The 22,094-nt window shown below is 41.4% G+C and overlaps 1 protein-coding gene across 3 annotated transcripts in view; it reads left to right on the forward strand.

Annotated features, from left to right (window-relative positions):
- The first annotated feature begins 8,058 nt into the window (after positions 1–8,058).
- LOC134342933 (regulation of nuclear pre-mRNA domain-containing protein 2-like) overlaps positions 8,059–22,094 on the forward strand; it is a 92,226-nt gene continuing 78,190 nt past the window's right edge. For 2 of the 3 annotated variants that reach the window (XM_063041642.1, XM_063041643.1), the window contains exon 1: positions 8,059–8,487. In XM_063041642.1, coding sequence (XP_062897712.1) covers positions 8,316–8,487 — 172 coding nt within the window. In that variant the 5' untranslated portion in view covers positions 8,059–8,315. The remainder of the gene's footprint in view (positions 8,488–22,094) is intronic. The other variant, XM_063041644.1, reaches the window with a different exon arrangement.

Raw genomic sequence — 22,094 nt, forward strand, 5'->3', positions numbered from 1 at the left:
AAGGCAGAGAGGGAGATATTTCAAAAATGAAGTGAAGTAAGATGCGCAAAGATTTTAGATGAAAATATATCAGATATAGAAGAAATGAATGATAAATTGGTCACAGCAATTATAAATTCGGCAGAAGAAACAATTCCGAAAAGTAAAGGTACAGGAAAGAGGAAAAATGTTCCATGGTGGAATTGTGAATGTAGTAGAAGTATTAAAGCAAGAAATAAAGCATTTATAATGTTAAAAAGACAACATTCAGTAGAAACATTAATACAATATAAAAGAGCACAAGCAGAAGTTTGGAAAACAATCAGATAAGCAAAGCGAGCATTTTGGAGACAGTATTGTAACAAAATTGGAAGAGAAACTCAACTGTCCGAAATATGGGGCATGATAAGGAAAATGAATGGTATAAGAAGTAGTAAAGAGATTCCTGTGCTAAAAAGTAAGGACAAAATGGCAATTAACAATGTAGAAAAAGCAGCAATATTGGCAAAGACTTTTGTAAACATACATAGCTTGGAGAATTTGACAGTCGAGGCTAGACAGCAAAGGGAGGAGAGGCTTAAGCAAAATTCAGGATTTACGGACAAAAGAGCAACCTCAGAAGAAGTGCTGGATACACATATTAGCATAACAGAAATAGAAAGAGCCATTACGAATGCGTGGCCAACTTCTCCTGGGAAGGATCAAGTATGGGGTATAATGCTAAAGCATTTATCAAGAAGTGCACTTCTAGTTCTACAGAGACTGTTTAATAAAATATGGGAAATTGGAAACTACCAACTGCATGGAAACATTCTGATATTGTTCCAGTATTAAAACCTGGTAAAGATTCATCTGACCCAACAAATTTAGACCAATTGTACTAACTTCACAGCTAGGTAAACTTATGGAAGGAATAATAACTGATAGGCTTACATACGTTTTAGAAAAAAGAAATCTTATCTCTCCCTACCAAAGCAGTTTTCGTAAAGGAAGAACTACAGTAGATTCAATACTTAGCTTGGAATCTGAAATTAGGAAGGCTCAAACAAATAAAGGAATGGTCCTGTCGGTATTTTTTGACATAGAAAGGCATATGATATGATCTGGAAAGAGGGAGTGTTAATTAAATTGAAAGAACTAGGGGTGGAAGGAAAATTATATAATTGGGTTCTAGACTTCCTTTTTGTCGAACAATTCAAGTCAAGATGGAAACAGAGTACTCCAGGACATATTTGGTTGAAAATGGAACACAAGGTAGTGTCTGCAGTCCATTACTATTTTCCATAGTGATAAATGACATATTTGCGCAAGTTAAACATAGTGTGGGGAAATCCTTATATGCAGATGATGGAGCTTTATGGGTGAGGGGAAGAAATTTAATTTATATACAAAGGAAAATGCAAGATGCAATAAATAAAGTGGAGGAGTGGGCAAGTAAATGGGGTTTCAAATTGTCTACAAGTAAGTTGCAAGTGATATGTTTCTCAAGAAGTCACAAACCAGTTTCCATGAAATTATACGAACAAAAATTAGAGCAGGTAAAGGTAATTCGGTTCCTTGGTTTGTTATTTGATGAGAAATGTACATGGAAAAAGCAAATCGAGAAAATTACAAACAAATGTAAAAAAATAAATAACTTATTGAGGGGTCTTGCCAGACAGGACTGGGGTGCGAGCAGGATATCGCTATTAAATATTTATCAAGCTTTAATGAGGGCTACATTGGATTATGGAAGGGAAGCTTACATGTCCGCTGCAGAAAGTAATTTAAAAATGCTGGATGCTGAGCAAGCTCAGGCCCTCAGGATATGTAGTGGTGCATTCAGAACATCACCTATATCAGCTCTTTAAGTCGAAATGGGGGAAATGCCATTAAGACTTAGAAAAATAAAGCTAATGCTAAATTATTGGGATAGCATCATGGGACATAACTACTCACATCCAGCTAAAGCTATATTAAAAGACTGCTGGGAACATAATAAGTCAAGTTTATAATAGCTTTGGATGGATCGGGGATGCAGCAGCACAAAAATATGGTCTACACGAAATGGACCATCAGTTCCGGTATCTGATGTTCCTCCATGGCTCTTTACAATACATACAGTAGATAAAAACCTGCACCAACTTTTAAAAAAGAAGTCTAACTATGGAATCAAACAGGTAGTACAAGAATATACAGACTCGCGTTTTAGAAATGAACTTCTAATATTTACGGATGGATCAAAAGACCCTGGATCTGGCCACACAGGTATTGCAGTCTACACTCCTCAGTGTAAAACTAGTATCGGGAAAAGAACATCAAACCACTTATCAGTGTATACAACAGAATTAATGGCAATATTGAGTGCATTATTTTGGATAGAAGAAAATAATTCCAAAAAAGCCGTAATCTGTTCAGACAGTTTATCTGCATTAACCTCAATCAAATCAAGAAAATCAGAATGTAGACAGGATATTTTATTGGAGATTTTATGCAAGTTATATATACTGACTAAAAATGGGGTAGAAGTAAGCTTTCTTTGGGTTCCTGCTCGTTGCGGAGTGGAGGGTAATGAAAAGGTGGACAGTATAGCTAAACAATCGCTCAAGTCGTCTATATTAGAGGTCCGGATCCCTCTTAGCAAAGCATTATTGAGGAGACTTGGCAGAAGCATTGGGATGAGAGTGAAACAGGGAGACATCTGTACAAAATACAGAGACAAGTCAGATACAAAAGATTGTCAAGTGGATATAGAAAGACAGGAGTGATCATCAGTCATTTGAGAATTGGACACACTAATCTTAATTATACATTACACAAAATAGGGAAGCATCCAACTGGGTTGAGTGAATACTGTAATCAACCAGAAACAGTTAAACATGTATTGATAAAATGTAAGAAGTATCAAAAACAAAGAGTGAAGATGATAGGAGCGCTTAAAATAAACAAAAAAAACTGATGTGGGTATAGAAGACATTTTAAGTGGGAATTCAAGAGAAATACAGATCTGTATCATGAAGTATCTGAAAGACTCAGGTTTATTATATAGAATTTAGGGAATGCAATTCTTTTCCCTTCTCCTGTTTATCCAACGATCCACACTCCAGTCTAGCAGGTGGCGGTAATGCACCTAAAAGCTGGTTTGCCAACCGCCATAATACAACACAAGATGAAGAAGAAACCTTGTCCCAACAATCAGCAGCCACGGGTTCCTCTAAGCAGCTGCCTAGCACCCTGAAAATTAAAATAAATGATGCCCACAAAGCAGGAGAAGGCTATAAGAAGAGAGCAAACATCACACCGTCTGTAAAAAAGCTGAAGATGAAAAGAGGATGGCTTCTCCAACAGGATAATGATCCTAAAGACACCTCAAAATCCACATTGCACTACCTCAAGAGGCACAAGCTGAAGGTTTTGCCATGGCCCTCACAGTCCCCCTACCTAAACATCATCAAAGATCTGCAGACATACCTCAAAAGAGCAGTGCACGCAAGACGGCCCAAGAATCTCACAGAATGAGAAGACTTTTGCAAGGAAGAATGGGCGAAAATCTGCCAAACAAGAATTGAAAGACTCTTAGCTGACTACAGAGAGCGTTTACAAGCTGTGATACTTGACCAAATACTGACCATGCAAGGTGCCCAAAGTTTTGCTTTGGGCCCTTTTCCTTTTTTGTTATTTTGAAAGTGTAAAAGATGGAAATAAAAAAAAGTAATCTTGCTTAAAATATTAAAGAAATATGTCATCTTTCCACTTTATGCCTTTTGGAAATCAGATCATCTTTTATTCTCTTAGCCATTCACAGAAATTTTGACCGGGTGTGCCTAAACTTCTGCATGCCAGTGTATGTGTGTGTAAATAGTTCCAATATGTGATCAAATAAATTGTTATGTTTTTTCATAATCAAATGTCCTGTATGCATAGCCTTGGAGGTCGACCGGGGGAGGGGTGGATATGGGTTTGCGGGGGGGGGGGCGGGGTTGGTGGTGCTACCTCCCTGAAATGAGTTTTTGCAGGGTAGGATGTCTGAGTGTGTTGTCCCCACCGTATTTTCTCCTCATGATCTCGCTGAGCCTTTGAACGGCGGCTAAAACAGAAAGCTTTAGGTTGAACCTCGGCGGTGCCGCCTCCCCCGTGCAGTACCACCGATTCTCCAGCGTGGGAGGGTGACTGGTCACCCATCGGGTCGCGGTACCTCCGCCAACACTCACAGTTAGGGGTGGGGGTGGGAAAGTAATGTTTAGGAAGGTCGTCGTCCGCCCGCTGAGGAAGACGGCATCTCCCCGCCCGTCAGCCGCTCTCTTCCTCCCTTCCCGGGGAGGCAGGTGGCGCAGCCATCTCCCGGCCTCCGCCGCGCATGCGCGCTGGCCCCAGCCGCCCAGCCGACACCAAATGGCGGCGACTGGAGCCAGCAGGCACCGTGACTACAGCAGTTACCACCCCGCAGATAGAGAGACTTAACCAAACAAAACAAGTACACATATTACTAATACATCATGACTATTGTCGACAGCGGAAGTGAGAGAAACCAGAAGCAAAGCAAACTTCAGCCGAGGCGCCAGAGATTTTTTCTTGCTGGTGCTGCAGTGGGGCTGAATTATTCAGTGATGGTGTTGAGGGATGTACTGTATGGTAATATGTACAGTATTCGTAAGGCCAGCAGTGGCGTTCAAAAGTCAGTTTCAAGCATAATGTGCCTACTATAAATGCCTTTGTTGATTCACAAGCAACAGCAATTGATAATATAGAAGTGAACTGTGACAGTGTCAACAGCATCGGAGACAACCCAGGCTACACAGAGCATAAACAAACAAACCAACAGAGCATCCAACCCACAGCATACAACGTGAATCATGCACCGATCCCGCAATTAGTGTCAAATACGTGCTTTTCAACTGAAAAACACACTAACCCACAATGTCCACTGCTATTGGCATTACATAGACAGACAATGCCAAAAGATACACCGTTACAAAGATCAAATAAGGGAAAGAACAGATGCAAGGCTTTACCAGGAGCTGGACAAATCGTACTCTGACCAGGCAATACCTCAATTAACTGGGCTACTGAATTTAAAACAAGAATCAACAGAATCACCACTTGGAAGTAAAACCAGTAGGTTTAATATCAGTAAATGTAATATTTTAGGATTTGCAGGAAACATAAGGACTATGGGGTATCCACCACAAAATGATATTTATAATCAGCATTAGTCTAGGCCCAAATTTAAAAAAAAATCAATTGCACTCACCATTGATGTTTTCAGAGAAGCACAATCCGTCTGTTGTTGTGATTGGCGGTGAAAGCATCAATGATTTTCTGGATATCAAGTGCCTTGGTCCTCCGGCTGTTTATGGCCAACAGGGCCAAGTTGCTGTTCCAAGCATCACCGCTGCTGTTCCTTAAGTAGTTTTTGACACGTCCAAGGCAAGAGAAACTCCGTCCGCATGAGGCAGATGTCACAGGCAGAGTCGGTGATATGCAGATTAGTTTGTATAAATCTATAAATGCATTGCGGTAGGGTCTCATTAGAGCTAGAAATTCCACTGTGTTATTCACTGTCTGTCCTTGCTTTTGTTTTGTTTCCAGCAGACGCTGAACCTGATGTAGCTCTACAGTCAGGTTCACTTCAGTCACTCTATAGTATTGGGCCATTGGCCAAAGACAATTCTTGTCTAGGAAGAGCTTGTGTTTGGGACTCAATGCTGAGACCCCAGTCAGAACACCCCCAATTTCAAATGAGAATCGTCTTTTCATTTCAGTCAGAAGTCTTTCTATAACCGGATAGAAACAGTGCTTGCGAAGGTCATCAGAGGATGTGACAGGTGTGCGTTCAGTTTGGGCCGCAAAAACAAAATCATGTAGGCGGCGGGGTGACTGGGCCTGTCTCCTTTCATGTGGTCTGCTCTGTATACCGGCCTTGACGCACAGGTCCCTGGCTCTTGCCTGAATTTCACTCCATGATTCCTCTCCCTGTTTTGCTGAGAGTGAATCGATAACAGACTGAGCCAAGTCCACAGCAGATGAAAGCTCCAAACTGGGAGATTGTAGCTGGTCTGACATGCACTTGGTGACTCGGAATAAATCCTCAAACAGAGTGAGAAGTAAAGCAAACTGCTCGTCAATCAGTCTATTTACAGCTCTGGCCTCCATTTTCCTCGGTGCATTTGGTTGACCCATAATATCTTGTAGTGTAGCTAGAATGGCAGGGAGTGATTTCCTTATAGCCCACAAAGCTGTATACTGCCATGCCCAGCATGTATCTGACAATTTCTTCAACTCCACGGGCTGTGCAGTTGATTCCAGTTCTCTCTGTTTCTTCACGAAAAGATCGTGGGCAACAGAGTTTGAAAGAAGTTGTAAAGCAGCTGCACAGTTTCAAAAAACTCATCCGCTTGTTGTACATTGCTCACAACATCCACCAAAACAAGGTTAAGTCTGTGAGCATGGCAGTGTATATATAATGCCTGCGGGACCTCTTTCCTGAACCTCTTTTGTACCCCATTATTGCACCCAGACATCACTACCGCTCCATCATAACACTGACCTATACACGCATTCTTATCAATAACACACTGGGCGAGTGTCTGTTCAATGCTTTTCAGAGCGACTTTGCGTCCAACCCTTCTGCTGGAATGAAGTGCAAGAATTCTTCAAGCACTGTTCCGTTATTCAAATACCGCACCACTACTGATATTTGCTCCTGTTTACTTAAGTGTTTACTTTTATCCACCATGATGGCAAAATGTCCAGCCTCCTTGATTTCTGCACTTATTTGATGTCTGACCATATCCGCCATAATACCCATAATTTCATGTGTTCATGGGTGTTTTTTGCATTTCCAGGATTGTTCTCTATTTTTTTAGCTACAGTCTTATCAAACTGCCCAATTACACTGAGCAACTCAACAAAGTTTCCCCTACTGCCAGATCCATCATCCTCCCGGTGTCCTCGCTGGGCAATGCCTTGGCACGCAGTATAACGCAGAGACTCAACCACTGCTCTCATATACTCATGATTTTCTTGGACAATCTTTGCATGTCCTTTATTAAACATATTTCCCAATCTTGAACGGTCTTGTTTTCTCAATCTGAATTCGGCCCCAGGCTGAGACACCACTGATTCCTCTGGATGAGGTCACTTTCTCAATAAAAATCAATCCATTTTTCACGCCGGCCAAAATAATGCACGTGCCAGGCCCACACTGGCTTGTAAAGGCACAACGTGTGTGTGGGGCATCCGTCAGTCTTGGGAGACCATGGATCTGTACCTGGATCCTGCACAATGTATGTATACTATCAATCTCTCGCCTGAGTGGCATCACCACCTTAAGTGATCTTAACTGATCTGAGGCAAGACATTGACAATGAACAAATAAGCTTTAGTGCAGAGTGGATCTGGCCTTAGACCAGCAGAGGTTATAACTTTATTGCTGCCTGGGTGCTATGGTAATTGGGGGGCAATTTTTCACTAGCTCAGCTGGAGAAACAAGCTGTATTCAAAACTATACTGTACAGAGAAAGCAGCTGCAATTTGTATGCAAATTTCAGGTTATTTCTGCAGGTCCACCTCAGCGCCGCCACTGGCCGAGGGGCAACAGCAACAGCTTTACCTACAGCGGCAAGCAAAGCGCGGCTATTCGCCCTCGCCGTGACGTCACCGCTGCCCGCCCTCACGACGTGCGTTTGGCGCGCGAACCGCAGTCGGTTGCCCGCTCGCTCCGCGTGGGGGGGGGGAAATTACTGCGCATGCGTGCTGGCCACTGCAAAGGGGACTGCGCAGGCGTACCATCTAACGGTCTTTCTGACTGCCCTCCCCGCTACGAATACTTCTGTGTGCGTGAGGCGAATGTAATCCACCGGGCCACATTCTCATTCTTTTTCCCCCCCTCCAAATCATCTCCTTGATCCTATTGATGATAAGACGAAGTTTCCCATCGAGTGCCCGCAGTACACAGAGATCTTAGTCAGAAGCTCTGCATCGTTGCGTGCGCGATAGCTACGTGACGTATTAGAGGAAAGGACAGCGTAGATTTCGTGCGCGCTCATCAACCGCCTTCCCCCTCACGTGACGCATTTATTTTGGAGGGGAGGGGGCAGCGTTTTTTGCGTGCGCGCTTCATCCCCCATCTCCTACGTTCGTGTTAGGAGAGGCGAGCGGAGGTTACGTGCGCGCTCCCCCTCTCCACCCCCTCATCTGGGTGCAGACGAGACAGCTGGCGGTGGGGGCGTGCTTGTGCGCGTTCGCGTGCTGTCGGTCGGCGACCCCGCTACTCCCTCTCTCTCCGTGCCTGCGCCTTGCTTTCCCCCTCACCACCCCACCGCAGGGGACGCGCAGCGGGGGGGAGGGGGACCAAGATGGCGGCGGCCGGGTCGGCCGCTTGGGCCGCTCTAGAGGCGACGCTGGAGAAGAAGCTGCTGACGGTGACCAACACGATGGACAGTATCCAGGGCCTGTCCGCCTGGATCCTCGACAACAAGAAGCACTACACCTCCATCGTCAGGCATTGGATGAAGTGCATGAGGAAAGGTGAGCGCAGCCTGGCGCCTGGACGTGACTGGGGGGAGGGGAGGGCCGGGCCAGGGCACGCAGCATTGTGTGGGTTTGGATATAGGGCTGTGTAGACATATCTGTCTGAGGATTTATCGTTTTATATAGCGTGAAAGTTCTCTCACGCTGTCGGCGAGCATCTGTCACATTGGTACGGTTATTTGCACCCACCAAAAGAACTGTGCAGATACTGGACTGGACATCAGATGTAAAACAGAAAATGGTCAATAGAGTCAACAGGTCTGACAGCAAGCTTCCCTACACAATTGCTTCCTAAGTTATTGAGAATGTCTCGCTCCTTCGATTATATAGATGTTTTCTTTGTTCCTCTGGTCTTTCCAATCAGATTGACAGTTGGCAAGAAAATTTCAAGTGGCTGTGATTCTCCAGTTATTATTGGCTCGTTTTAGCTAAACAACACTCTTTCTCTAACTTAAACCGCTGCCCCATCTTCTTGCCTTACTTAGTAGTCAATTATAAATAGTACAGGGAATATTTAAAAGCAATAATTTTGACACCATATTGCTGTGGATTGTTTGCAAGTGGGGTATATTTGTAGCAGAGCTTTGTGTAGCTGTGTTGCTGGGCTTAGGCATACCTGTAGCCCCAATTTCCAGTTAAATGAAAATGTAATGCTGCCTTTACATCACTCTCTTTCATAATTTTGGGTTACCTATGAGATCTTTTTAAAATGTAAGGGAAGGGCAGCTGATAATTGATGGATTCATGCTGAATAGAAAAGTTATTGACAGCAATGATTTATCAAAGGTGCAGATTTTTAGTTTCGCAGTGGCAAAAATCTCACATTAAGGAGGATACTGGAGAATAATTTCAAAAGGTACAAGCTTGACCAGCCATTTATCACACACAAAATGTTGGAAGAACTCAGCAGGTCAGAAGGCATCTATGGAGAGGTAACACAGTCAATATTTTGGGCTGAGACCCTTCATCAGGACTGGAAAGGAAGGGGGAAGATGCCAGAATAAAAAGGTTGGGGGAGGGCAAGCTAGCAGTGATGGGTGAAATCAGGTTGGGGGGGAGAAGAAGTGAGAGCTGGGAGGGGATGGGTGGAATAGTTAAAGGGCTGAAGAAGAAACAATCTGGTAGAACGAGTTGGCGGCAGGAGATGGAGTTGATAGGCAAGTGAAGAGAAGTTGTAAGAGGGGAGCTGGAATGGTAAAAGAGACGGGGGGGGGCTAGACATTACCAGAAGTTGGAGAAATCGATGTTCATTCCATCATGCTGGAGGCTAAGTAAACAACGTATGAGATCTTGCTCCTCCAACCTGAGAATGTCCTCATTAAGGCAGCAGAGGAGGCCATAGAACATAGAATGGGAAGTAGAATCAAAATAGGTGGTCACTGGGAAATCCTGTCTGTTGTGGCAGGCAGACAGAACAAAGATATTTTGTCTTCTCTCACCTGCCTATCATCACTCCTATGGTGCCTGGCTTGAAACATTGACAGTTTATTCATTTCCATTGATGCTGCCTGACCTATCTTCCTCCAGTATTTCGTATGTGTTGCTTTGGAATTCTAGCATCAGCAGAATCTCTTGTGTTTTGGACTAGCTCACTGAAATAGAGTCTTAAATATTGGAAAAAGGAAGCAAGCAAGTTAGATTTCTGTAAATAATTGCTATGGATAAGCTGTTGTCTTGAATTTCACATTGAAAATGTTTACTGCTTTAGTGTGATGGGTTTTGAGTCAGCTTTCTACAGGTATCAGCCATTAGAAGTATCTGCATGTTTTACCCGGGCATTAATGTAGCTAGATTCAACAATCTTGCTTTGTTGTTCTACTATGATGTGCTACTAATCTAGGACAAATTTAAAGTTATTCCATGGTATTATGCGAGGATGAGTCAATATTCCACTTGTCGACCGGTATGAATGTTAGTTAGGGTGATGTGTTCTGTTGGAAACTGGTTTCTACATCTAATGACTATAGGGAATATAAGAACAAAAAGAAGCATTTTGTTTTGATCTGCCAGGTTGCTTTGCAGATGGTGCAATGTCAATGTGTGAATTGACTCTTGAGTTGTGTATACATTGAGGGAAAATAGAATAAATATGGAGTATTGTCATGGCTTTAATCCTCTGAGATATGGCCACTTGATTTGTGCAAAATAACCAGTTGAATTAAGAACTTCTGTCAAGTATGTTGTGCAAAATAGCTGAAGATGAAGGACTCCTCTGCTAATGGTGATGATAGATGGGAACAATTGGTGCTTATGAATAAAAATCCTGTTGGCATGTCATTTGTTATATTTTTCATGTTCAATTATACAGAAGCATGCAAAAGTTTGGGCACCCCTGGTCAAAATTTCTGTTACTGTGAATAGCTCAGCGAGTAAAAGATGAACTGATTTCCAAAAGGCATAAAGTTAAAGATGACACAAATTTGTCTTGTGTGCTTAATGATTGTTAACTGTCTTTAGTGCTGAAATCAGAGGTAAAATCCAAAATCAGTTGGACTTTTACAACTCCATGGCTTGTATAAAACCTCTTTGTAGATATAGTCCTGATCAGTTTTGTGTGTTTTGAAAATAATCTCATGGCTCCGTCTGTTTAAGTAGAGAATGGATGTGCCTGTTCTGGGGCGCAGACCTGGGCGATAAGTACGCAGATCCTGGGCTGCCCAGACATCAAGATCCCCTTCTCGGCCTCGTGGATGTAGCCCAAAGGAATGTGAAGCAGTACATTTGGCATCAGCTTGGCTGCAGGAGGTGACGTAATACGTCATCCAACTGCCTTAGGGGCTCCACTCCGGATTTGTGTAGGGTTTACTCCTTAGCTGCCTTTTCTCCCAAAGATACCCACAAGGTAGTGGGATCCATAACCCTGCATAGGGGCCCATACCGGGTACAGTCAGCCGGAGCCAGCTGAGCCCGGGACTTATGTAAGGCAAGGTTGTCACGCCCTGTAGTAGTGACATATGGAGCCTCTACCCACTTGAAAATAATAAGCTTCTAGGTTTTGCTTTGGTGTACATCTTAGAGATTTTTCAAGATACAACAGTTGTAAAAGTCCTGCAAAATGCACATTGGCACTGAATGGATGGATTTGAAATAATATTTTCTGCTACTATGATAGTGGGAATTTTGTTGCAGTATATGATTTTGGAATGTACTCAGAATTTCTTGCTTGCATTTGTATATAAACATAGAAACATTGATGAGAAGAGCATGAATTTTGCTCTATGCTTTAGCGTTATCGTGAGCACTCTTTAATTCCAATACTGTATTTCTGCTCTCTCCCCATTCTCCTTTATGCCACCTTTTTTAAACGTATGTTCAACTACTTGGCCTCTACAGCTCACTGTGGTAGCAAATTCCACAAGTTCACTATTCCCAAGTGAAAAAAAATCTGCTCATTTCAATGCTAAATCTCTTGCCTTGTAACCCGAGACTCCAGCTGTTCGTTCTTGACATCCCAGCCATGGGGGAAATGTCTACCCCAGATCCATTTGTCTAGCCCTGTCAGAGTTTTGGAACTTCAGTATTTAGCTGTCAAACGATTGTGTTCAGGTCAAATGGTGTAGAGGAATTGCCCCAAAGGCTGAAGTTCCTCAACATCATTCCAATCTCAGCCTGAAACAGTTGATGTTTCAGGTCAAGACACTTCATCTAGACTACCGTTTTGCTCTAGTTTTCAGCATCTGCAGGCTCTTGTGCTTTCAGAATATGGTTTTAGCTGCTTTCAGATTTTGTAATGCATAAATAATATTGATTCATATCGAAAGTATTATCACTACAGAGAGTGAAAATAGTTAATGTTAGCTCAGTTTCTTATGCCTGATGTGCTAATACTTATAGTGTTTTTCTGCTTTTCACTTTTGAGTATCTGACATATAACACAAAATTATGCTAGAGGGAATGCAAGAATCTGATTAATGTAGAAAGGGTGCAGAAAATATTCAAAAGGCTCTATTTCAATGAGCTCATCCAAAACAGGAAATTATGCAGTTGCTGGAAATTCAGAGCAACACACACACAATGATGGAGGAGCTCAGCAGGTCAGGCAACATTGATGGAAATGATGAAATGTCAATATTTTGGGCTGAGACCCTTCAACAGGATGACTTTTTACTTCTGTGTTCTTAATTTTCTTTTCCTGTTTCTGCAAAGCTAATACGTGGAAATAATCATTTTTCTATACTTCATGGTGTCAAAATTGGTGCACTTTGCATTGTATTATTCTTTCTGAGAAGTTCAGTGTGAAGCTATTCATCCCCTTGTCTATTTCCATTTAGTCTCCTGTTTGAAACTGAAGTGTGTTGTGCTTTGCTCTTTGTATTTATTTTAAATTGTGATGTGAATAATTACAGGGAATTTAAAGCAATGCTTAAATGGCAAAAAGAAACTATAGTGAAAGTCAAAGTCAACATTAAAATTACGTATAAAGTTACGATATGATACTTAGAGATTCATTTTCTTGCAGGCATTTATAGGAAAATAAAGAAATACTATAGAATTTATGAAACATTTTGCATAATCGAAGACTGACAGACAACCGATGTGCAGAAGAAGACAGACTTCGCAAATTAAAAAAAAATAATACTGAGAATGAGTTATAGAATTCTTCAAAGTGAGTCTGTAGGTTGTGGAACCACTTCATAGTTGAGGTGAGGAGCCAGTTCAGGAGTCTATAGCTGTAGGAACCCAGTGATTGTAGGGCCCAAGGCTCCTGTACCTGCTAAATGGGAAATATTCTGCTTTCAACTTTGCATTGGATTCTGTTGTTTTTCCATCTATATAATATAAAGGTCAGTTTGTGCATGTAGTATAGTAGCATTCTAAGTAATTTTTAAAATTTGTATTTTTTTTTTCTTTGGGACCCAAGTCTGAAGTTACAACTGTGGGACAGGATGATCCTAGATTGAATGTCAGGTTTGCCCTGAGGTTGAATAGTACTATTGAGATTAGCTCATTTTGTGCTGTTTGGGAATTGAGCCTGGAATGCTATCATTTCAGTTGATCATTTACATTGATGATTTGGAAGAGGGGACTGAGTGTAGTGTAGCAAAATTTGCTGATGACACTAAACTGAGTGGAAAAGCAAATTGTACAGAGGATGTGGAGAGTCTGCAGAGGGATATAGTTAGGTTAAGTGAGTGGGCCAAGGTCTGGCAGATGGAATACAACGTTGGTAAATGCGAGATCATCCAATTTGGGAGGAATAATAGAAGAGCAGATTATTATTGGTGAAAGATTGTAGCATGCTGTTGTGCAGAGGATCTTGGGAGTGCTTGTGCATGAATTGCAAAATGTTGACTTGCAGGTACAACAGGTTATTAAGGCAAACGGAATGTTGGCCTTCATTGCTAGAAGGATTGAACTCAAGAGCAGGGAGGTCATGATGCAACTATATAGGTCACTGGTGAGGCCGCACCTGGAGTACTGTGTGCAGTTCTGGTCTCCATACTTGAGGAAGGATATATTGGCTTTCGAGGCAGTGCAGAGGAGGTTCACCAGGTTGATTCCAGAGCTGAAGGGGTTACCCCATGACGAGAGATTGAGTCGCCTGGGACTATACTCTCTGGAATTCAGAAGAATGAGAGGGGATCTGATAGAAACAATCAAAATTTTGAAAGGGCTAGATAAGATAGAAGTAGGAAAGTTGTTTCCATGGGTAGGTGAGACTAGAACTAGGGGACATTGCCTCAAGATTCAGGGGAGAAGATTTAGGACAGAGATGAGGAGAAACAGTTTTTTCTAAGAGAGTGGTGAATCTGTGGAATTCTCTGCCCAGGGAAGCAGTTGAGGCTTCACTAAATATATTTAAGATACAGTTAGATAGGTTTTTACATAGTAAGGGAATTAAAGGTTATGGGGATAAGGCAGGTAGATGGACCTGAGTTTACAGATCAGCCATGATCTTATTGAATGGTGGGGCAGGCTCAATGGGCCAGATGGCCTACTCCTGCTCCTATTTCTTATGTTCTTATCAGCTTCCTCATTACCTATTTAGTCACTAGAGAGGATGACTTTTCACTTATGCAAGCATTTGTACTCTGCTTTGGGGTTGCTTAACACTTGAAGCAAATGTTTCAAAGTTGATAACTAGTTGTGTCAGAGGTTGCAGTTTCACAACATCCTCGAAATTAGGGGACAATTCTATTGGATTAAAGACCATAAGACATAGGAGCAGAGTTAGGCCATTCAGCCCATCAAGTCTGCTGCACCAATTTCATCATGGCTGATCATAGATCCCACTCAACTCCATACACCTGCCTTCTTGCCATATCCTTTGATGCCCTGACCGATCGGGAAACGATCAGCTTCTGCCATAAATATACCCATGGACTTGGCTTCCACCGCAGTCTGTGGCAGAAAATTCCACAGATTCGCTGCTCTCTGGCTAAAAAAAAACTCCCTATCTCTGTTCTAAAAGGTTGTCCCTCAATTTTGAGGCTGTGCCCTCTAGTTCTGGATACCCCCACCATAGGAAACAGCGTCTCCACATACAGCCTATCTGGTCCTTTCAGCATTCAGGAGGTTTCAATAAGATCCCCCCACATACTTCTAAATTCCAGTGTGTACAGGCCCAAGTCTTCCAAACACTCATCGTATGTTAACCCCTTCATTCCCAGAAACATCCTCGTGAACCTCCTCTGTACTGTCTCCAATGATAACACATTCTTTCTGAGTATGGGGCCCAAAACTGTTGACAATATTCCAAGTACAACCTGACTAGTGTCTAATAAAGCCTTAGCATTATCTCTTTGCTTTTAAATATAAATATTCCCTATGGGGAAAAAAAAGCTAACATTGCATTTATTTGAAAATAACAAATGTAATGTTTTTATTCAAAAAGGATGGATGAAGAAAGCAGGACACTAAAGATCAGTTAGCTGAATATCTGTCATTGGGGAAAAATAGCTATTACTGAATTGGTTACAGCAAGGCACAAGAAAGTATGCAGGTTATCGGGCAAAGTCTGTCTGGTTTAAGGGATGACCAATTGTCCAATTTATCAGAGTAGAGAAATAATGTGCTGGTGGTAAAGGGGAACTGGTGGATTTTCCAAAGGTGCAGCATCAAAAGTTATTGCAGAAAATAAGATAGCTGGCACCATCTTTTTCTGGAAGAACAACGCGACTAAGGCCAACATCCTCCAGATGGTTCACCTAACTACTTCTTTTACAGCTTTTTCTTTCAAATGTGGTTCTGCGACTGTTGGAGTCTATAATCACCATTTTTGTAGTGTGTTTGTCTGGCCGACTGAGTGGTTAGACACTTTCCTGACTCTGAGGATATTTCAGGTGAAGTGTGCGACCTAGAGGTCGAGAAGCCTTGAGACAGGGCGTGAGCCCATAATCAACTCCATTTCTTGCCGATTAAAGCATTGAGGAAGAATGAAATCATCGAGGTGGATTGGGTGTTCTGCGCCATCTTCTAGCCTCTTACTGCTGGAGAAAGGTGTATGTGTGTGACACACTTTCCCTCAATGCTGTTGGAGGATGGTGCCGCAGTCCTGATTATTGGGCAAGGTTTAATCATTGAAGTTTGTAGATTGCACTTTGTAGTTCATGTTCTGATGTGTTTGTGGTCACTCCTCCTTTTGTTGCTATTTTGGGCAATTTTGAATCAGGGCGGCCTGCAGATAGCAAACACTGAGCTGAACTGAGTATATCTGGACACTTAATTTTGTGTTGTGTATTCTGTTTTCCACTCATTTATTTTTTGTTGCCATTTTGTGTGATTTGTTTTTTTTTGTGCGTGGGGTGGTTGGTGTCTATTATTTGAGCAGGTTCCATGGTTTTCTTTGTTTTGTGGTTGTGGAGAAGATGAATCTCAGGGTTTAATGCTGCATACATTAATAATAAATGTTCTTTGAATCTTTGAGAAAAAGGCTTGTGGTAGGAGATATTGTGCAGGTGTGAATATGAAATTAGCTACTTAATGAGAGCATAATGGGCATAAACGTTTCACTAGCTGGCAAGCTGTGCCATTGGAATTGATGCTGGGCCTCAGGTTTTACAGTTTATATAAATAACAGATGAAGGTAACAGAGTAATGGTTGCTCACTTGTCATCAGTAAAAGAAAAGTAAGACAAAGAATATGTAAAGGAATTCAGATAGTTGAGTGGGCGCAGATCCTACAAGTAGAGGGTATGGTGTAAGAAAATAGGAAATTCTTTTTTGATAAGACAAATCATTAGATTAGATTATGAGGACATGCAGTCCTCTTTTATTGTCATTTAGTAATGCATGCATTAAGAAATGATGCAATATTCCTTCGGTGTGATACCACAGAAACACAGGACACACCAAGACTGAAAAACTGACAAAAACCACATAATTATAACATATAGTTACAACAGTGCAAGCAATACACTGTTTGATGAAGAACAGGCCATGGGCACAGTAAAAAAAAGTTCAAAGTCTCTCAAAAGTCCCACGTCCCACGCAGATGGGAGAAGGAAGAATACGCTCCCTGCCATGCCCCACCACCGTCTGACTCTGAGTCGTCGGAGAACTTTGAGCCTCTGACACCGAGCACCATCTCTGCCGAGCGCTTCGACCCCAGTCCCGGCCGCCAGCAGCAGGCAAAGCCGAGGATTTTGGGGCCTTCCCTCCAGAGATTCTCGATCGCACAGTAGCAGTGGCAGCGAACCGGGCATTTCAGAAGTTTCTCCAGATGTTCCTCCGTGCTTCTCACATCTGTCTCCATCAAATCAGAATTGCGCACGGCATCCTATTTACAATACGATATCATTTAACTGGAGAGCTGCGTGCGCTGTGTCACGCCGCCATCTTCTCCTCCTGCCGAAAGGAAGCATGTTGTTTAAAATATGTCAACAGTGAAGAATTCTGAGATGCAGAGGCATCTTGATGTTGAAGCACATGATTTGTAAACAATTATATAATGCAGGAACAGCAAGAAATTACTGAAGCTAACAAGGTGGTATTATTTATTGCTCCACATTCTAAATGTAAAAGAAGTGAGGTTGTGCTTTGGTTAAATGAGGTACTGATGAAACCAGATTGCAGTATTACATGCAATCTAGATTTCATAAAGAATTGATGTAAACATTTTGGAATTGTTCAGAAGCGTGAGCGGGATCTTGATTGAAACTTGTACAATCTTGAGGGGCTTTTATTGGTGGGTATGTGGAGAAAATGTTTCCTGTAGAAAGAGGAGTCACTATTTTAAAAATAAAAGGTTATCCATTAAAGCAGAGAAATAAGTGATTTCTTTTTTGCTGTGTTGGAATTCCCCTAAAAGCGTGATGGAAGCAGGTGGTTTAAGACCAATTTACATTGATTCTTGAAATGTAAGGAAGTGAAAGGTTAACATGAGTAAATGGAAACACAGGATTGAAGTTGCAGTCAAATTGAGCATGATCTGATGGAATGGTGGAGCTGAGTGACTTGCTCCTGTTCCAATGTTTGAAGTAAGCAATAAATCAGATAATAACCAATAGTTATGAATAGTCCATTTAATAAAATAATGGATAACTGTAGTGAATATGAAACTAACAGATTTCTACTAACTTAGAGCTTAAATAGGATGAGCATCAGGATAAAATTGGGTGCTCGTTTTAGTACCTCAACAATTCTTTCTTGGGGATATATTAGGGGACAATGTCTATGAAGCTGTGTACAACGAAATTCACTTCTTCCAGGACAGGAAAAGAATGTTGAAGTGATGATAATGTAATAGATGATAATACATAAAATGATTAGTCTTTTTCTCATCTAAGTGAGCTGGTCATTGACAGCAAGATTTATTGGCCATCCCTCAGTGGATTTAAAAAGGTGGTGTCTAGTCATCTTCAAATACTGATGTCAACATCATTGCTAAAGATTCAGTTGAATACATAATCCAACTTTTTTAAAAAGAATGATAGATTTTGTCCCTATAGGGCATTGTAATCCAGGGGGTTTTATGACGATATTTTTTTTTCATGTTTGCTACATCACAGAAGGCGGTTGTTTGGCCTTTTGAGTCCATGGTTGCCTTTTAACATAGCATTTTCATTTGGTCCCGTTTTCCCCCCTCATTTCTCTGCACCACTACAAACTGTACCTGTTGTCAGGTGCAATGAGCCATTTTAGAGCAATGAATGTATTATTGATACACTGATAACCATTCAGAGCAGAGGGTGATGAATATGTGGAATTCATTGCCACAGATGACTGTGGAGGCTAATAGGTTCTTGATTAATCAGGGCGTCAAAAATTACAAGTAGGTGGCATAAGAATGGAATTGGGAGGGATAATAAATCAGTTACTTGATGGGTTTATGGCTTAATTCAGATCCAATGTCTTATTGTCTAAATTATTGGAGTCTTGAAGTCCCATTCATTACTCTTAAGATGGCTCATGGCACCCACTTACAGGCCTCATTTACACCAGTCAATAGTAAAAACTAGGAACTTTGTCAAGTCTCACTAGCCTGATACTCAGTGCCATTTCAAGTGGATCTTTAAAAATCAGTAAAACATGAGAGAGCTAGTGTGTTGATGTATTGTGCAGTGTTATTTTAAATACCGTGTTTCTTAACCTGGTGGAAAAACTTCTTAATGCTCTCTGTATTTGTTGGATAAATGGAAGATTGTATTTTATTTATATGCATTGCCCATTATCTGAAGTGTGATATTTCTTGTGAGCATATCCCACAAATACATTTTAGCAATGTGTTCTAAGATTCTGGTGGCAAGTAAATTAATTTATGTATATTATCCTTTTATAAAGTAAACCTTTGTTCATCCAGCACCTTCTGGACTCTGGTGCCACATCGACTGATTTTCTGGATTAAATGGGATGTTGCTCCAAGTAACTGTGTCCTTTGAACTCTCCTTCAAAGATTCAAATTTATTTATCATGTGTACAGTGAAACCAGTCATTTGCATTAACAATATCTGAAGACGTTTTTTCTGTAGTTTCCAATGGATTTCCAATGAACTGGGCAAGTTGAAAGGGAGCAGTGGAAACAGGCTGCTGGAAATTTAAAGGGAGCCTGGAATGTGTCTCCAGTTGGTATGGGGCCCTAGTGAGATTAAGGGAAAGAGGCCGCATGAGCTTAAAAAGAATGCACAAAATGTGGCCTCATTGTGTTAAAAGGCGCTTGAGGAGCAGGGCCACTGTGAGCTTAATAAGACTGTGGGAAACAGGACCCTGGTGAGTTTAAAGATAGCATGGCTGTGGAGGTCCTGGTGAATTTCATAGGAGCATGGACATGGGGTCCCAGTAAGTTTTACGGGAGCAGGGTACTGGTGAGTTAACATGAAGATTTGGAAGTAGTACCTGATGGGCAATCAGGTAGTGGATTAGAATTTTACTGTATTGAAATACTTGAAACTAATTATCACTCATCTTTTCCTGGTTGGTAGTGTCGGTGTTGAAGTGACACTTGGAACTTGCCTGAGCAGAGGTATAGAGGGTCAGTAATTTTAAATTCCTGGGTTTCAGTATCTCAGAAGACCTGTCCTGGACTCGTCATATAAAATTAATTGCAAAGAAAGCACGCCAGGACCTTTACTTCTTCAGGAGTCTGTGAAGATTTGGCATGCAATCAAAAACCCTTGCAAACTTCCATAGATTTGTGGTGGAAAGTGTGCTGATTAGCTCCATTACGGCTGGGTATGGGAACACCAATGTCTTTGAGTGGAAAATCCTATAAAATTTAGTGGATTCAGACCAGCGCGTCATAGGTGAAACCCTCCCAACCATTGAGCACATCTACATGAAATGTTGTAGAAAAGCAACATCCATTATCAAAGTTTCTCACCACCCAGGCCATGCTCTTTTCCCATTGCTGCCATCAGGTAGAAGTTACAAGTGCCTCAAGACTTGTACCACCGGGTTCAAGAACATTTACTACCTCTTAACCTTCAGGCTTTTGAACAAAAGGGGATTAACCACAATCATTCTACTTCTGGTGTTTCAGCAACAGAAGGTCTCACTTTAAAGACTCCTCATCTTGTTATTTCATGCTCATTATTGCTGTTTGTTTATATCTCCATTTGCACAGTTGTTCATTAATCCCGTTTACAGTTACTGTTTTATAGATTTGCAAAGAATCTCAGGGTTGTATGTGGTGACATGTATGTACTTTGACAATAAATTTTACTTTGAACATTTGAACAGTACTACTACAAAGTTCACCACAAATAATAAATTGATTTTGCCATCTCAAAATTTCAAGGTGCTTTACGGTTTCTTTTGCAGTATAGCCAGGTTAACTAATGAATGAATTTGAGAGTTCAGGTCCTTAGATGTTTGCAGTAATTTTCTTTTGGATTGCTGGTCCATACTGACATTGGTCATTCGTACTGAAAAAGTATATGTATTTTGGGTGATTGGTGTGTTGCAGTACAGTGCTGAGCTTTCACTTCCCTTCTCTCTAACATTATTTGTGACGTTGCCTGCAAGCCATCATTGACACCAGCTGGGCAGCAAAGGTTAAGTGCAGAAAGCCCTGACCCAGTACCAATTTTAAGCAGAGATTTTGAATTATGTGAATGTTTATAATTATGTTAGTACTATATAGGATATATGACACAGAGGTCAACATGTGACTCAATGGCCAGTGCTTATACTTTACTCTGCCTTCCTTTCTTTACTGTTCTCCTTGTGTTTGTCCAGCTTCCCTTAAGTGCTTCCAAACTATTTGGAAATCTGTGGTTGCAACTTGGATATGCTTACCACTCCTGATAAAGAGGTTTCTTTGGAATTCCCTCCTGTATTTCTTCGTGACAATCTTGTAATAGTCTGTAGTTATGCTATTTCTGCCAGCGACCATAGAAGGTGAATCACAGCCCTTCTTAACTTTAAAGAACTTCTTTCAGGGCAGCAATGTTTTCCCAAGGGAAAGGAAACAATCTGTTCATCTTTTCCTGATATGTATACCTTTGTATTTCTAGCACCATTGCAATCTTTTTCTTGTTTCCTCCCTGATTCCTCTGCCTTTATACAAGATCAACTTAATATTCTGGGGGAGGTCTAAGCAGGTTTAATACTAGTTTATAGACCTTCCCCATGTTGCTGTCCTTCTCAGTTGTGACTGTCCCGTCCATTAGGTATCATTTTCAGATTTATGAACTGTGCCTTTAATTATTTAATGCAAGTTGTGCACTGTTGCAGTCCCAGTCCTGGGTGTGTACCCTTTTCTCATTGTTACCATCAGGTAGGAGGTACAGAAGCCTGAAGTGAAGGCACACACTCAGCGATTCAGGAACAACTGCTTCTTCTCTGCCATCTGATTCCTAAATGGACATTGAAGCTTTGGACACTACCTCATTTTGTTTTTGCTAGACAGTATTTTTGTTTTTGCATATTTTTTAAAATATGTAATTGATTTATTTATTATTATGGTATTTTTTTTTCTCTCTGCTAGATTATGTATTGCATTGAACTGCTGCTGCTGTTAATAAATTTCACGTTGCACGCCGGTGATAATAAACTCGATTCTGATGCTGCTTGTTTCTCTCTGCACTGCATATTCTATCCTTTCCGTTCCTGAGCATTGGCATTTCTGTATCAAGCCAGGATGCAAACAGTTAGATACTCCCCACTGGACATCTATAGAAGAATTAGAATCAAAACCATTGAATTGTGTTTCCTGGTCTAGTTTT

The sequence above is a fragment of the Mobula hypostoma genome, chromosome 2 (genome assembly GCF_963921235.1).
Source record: "Mobula hypostoma chromosome 2, sMobHyp1.1, whole genome shotgun sequence".
Classification (NCBI taxonomy): domain Eukaryota; kingdom Metazoa; phylum Chordata; class Chondrichthyes; order Myliobatiformes; family Myliobatidae; genus Mobula; species Mobula hypostoma.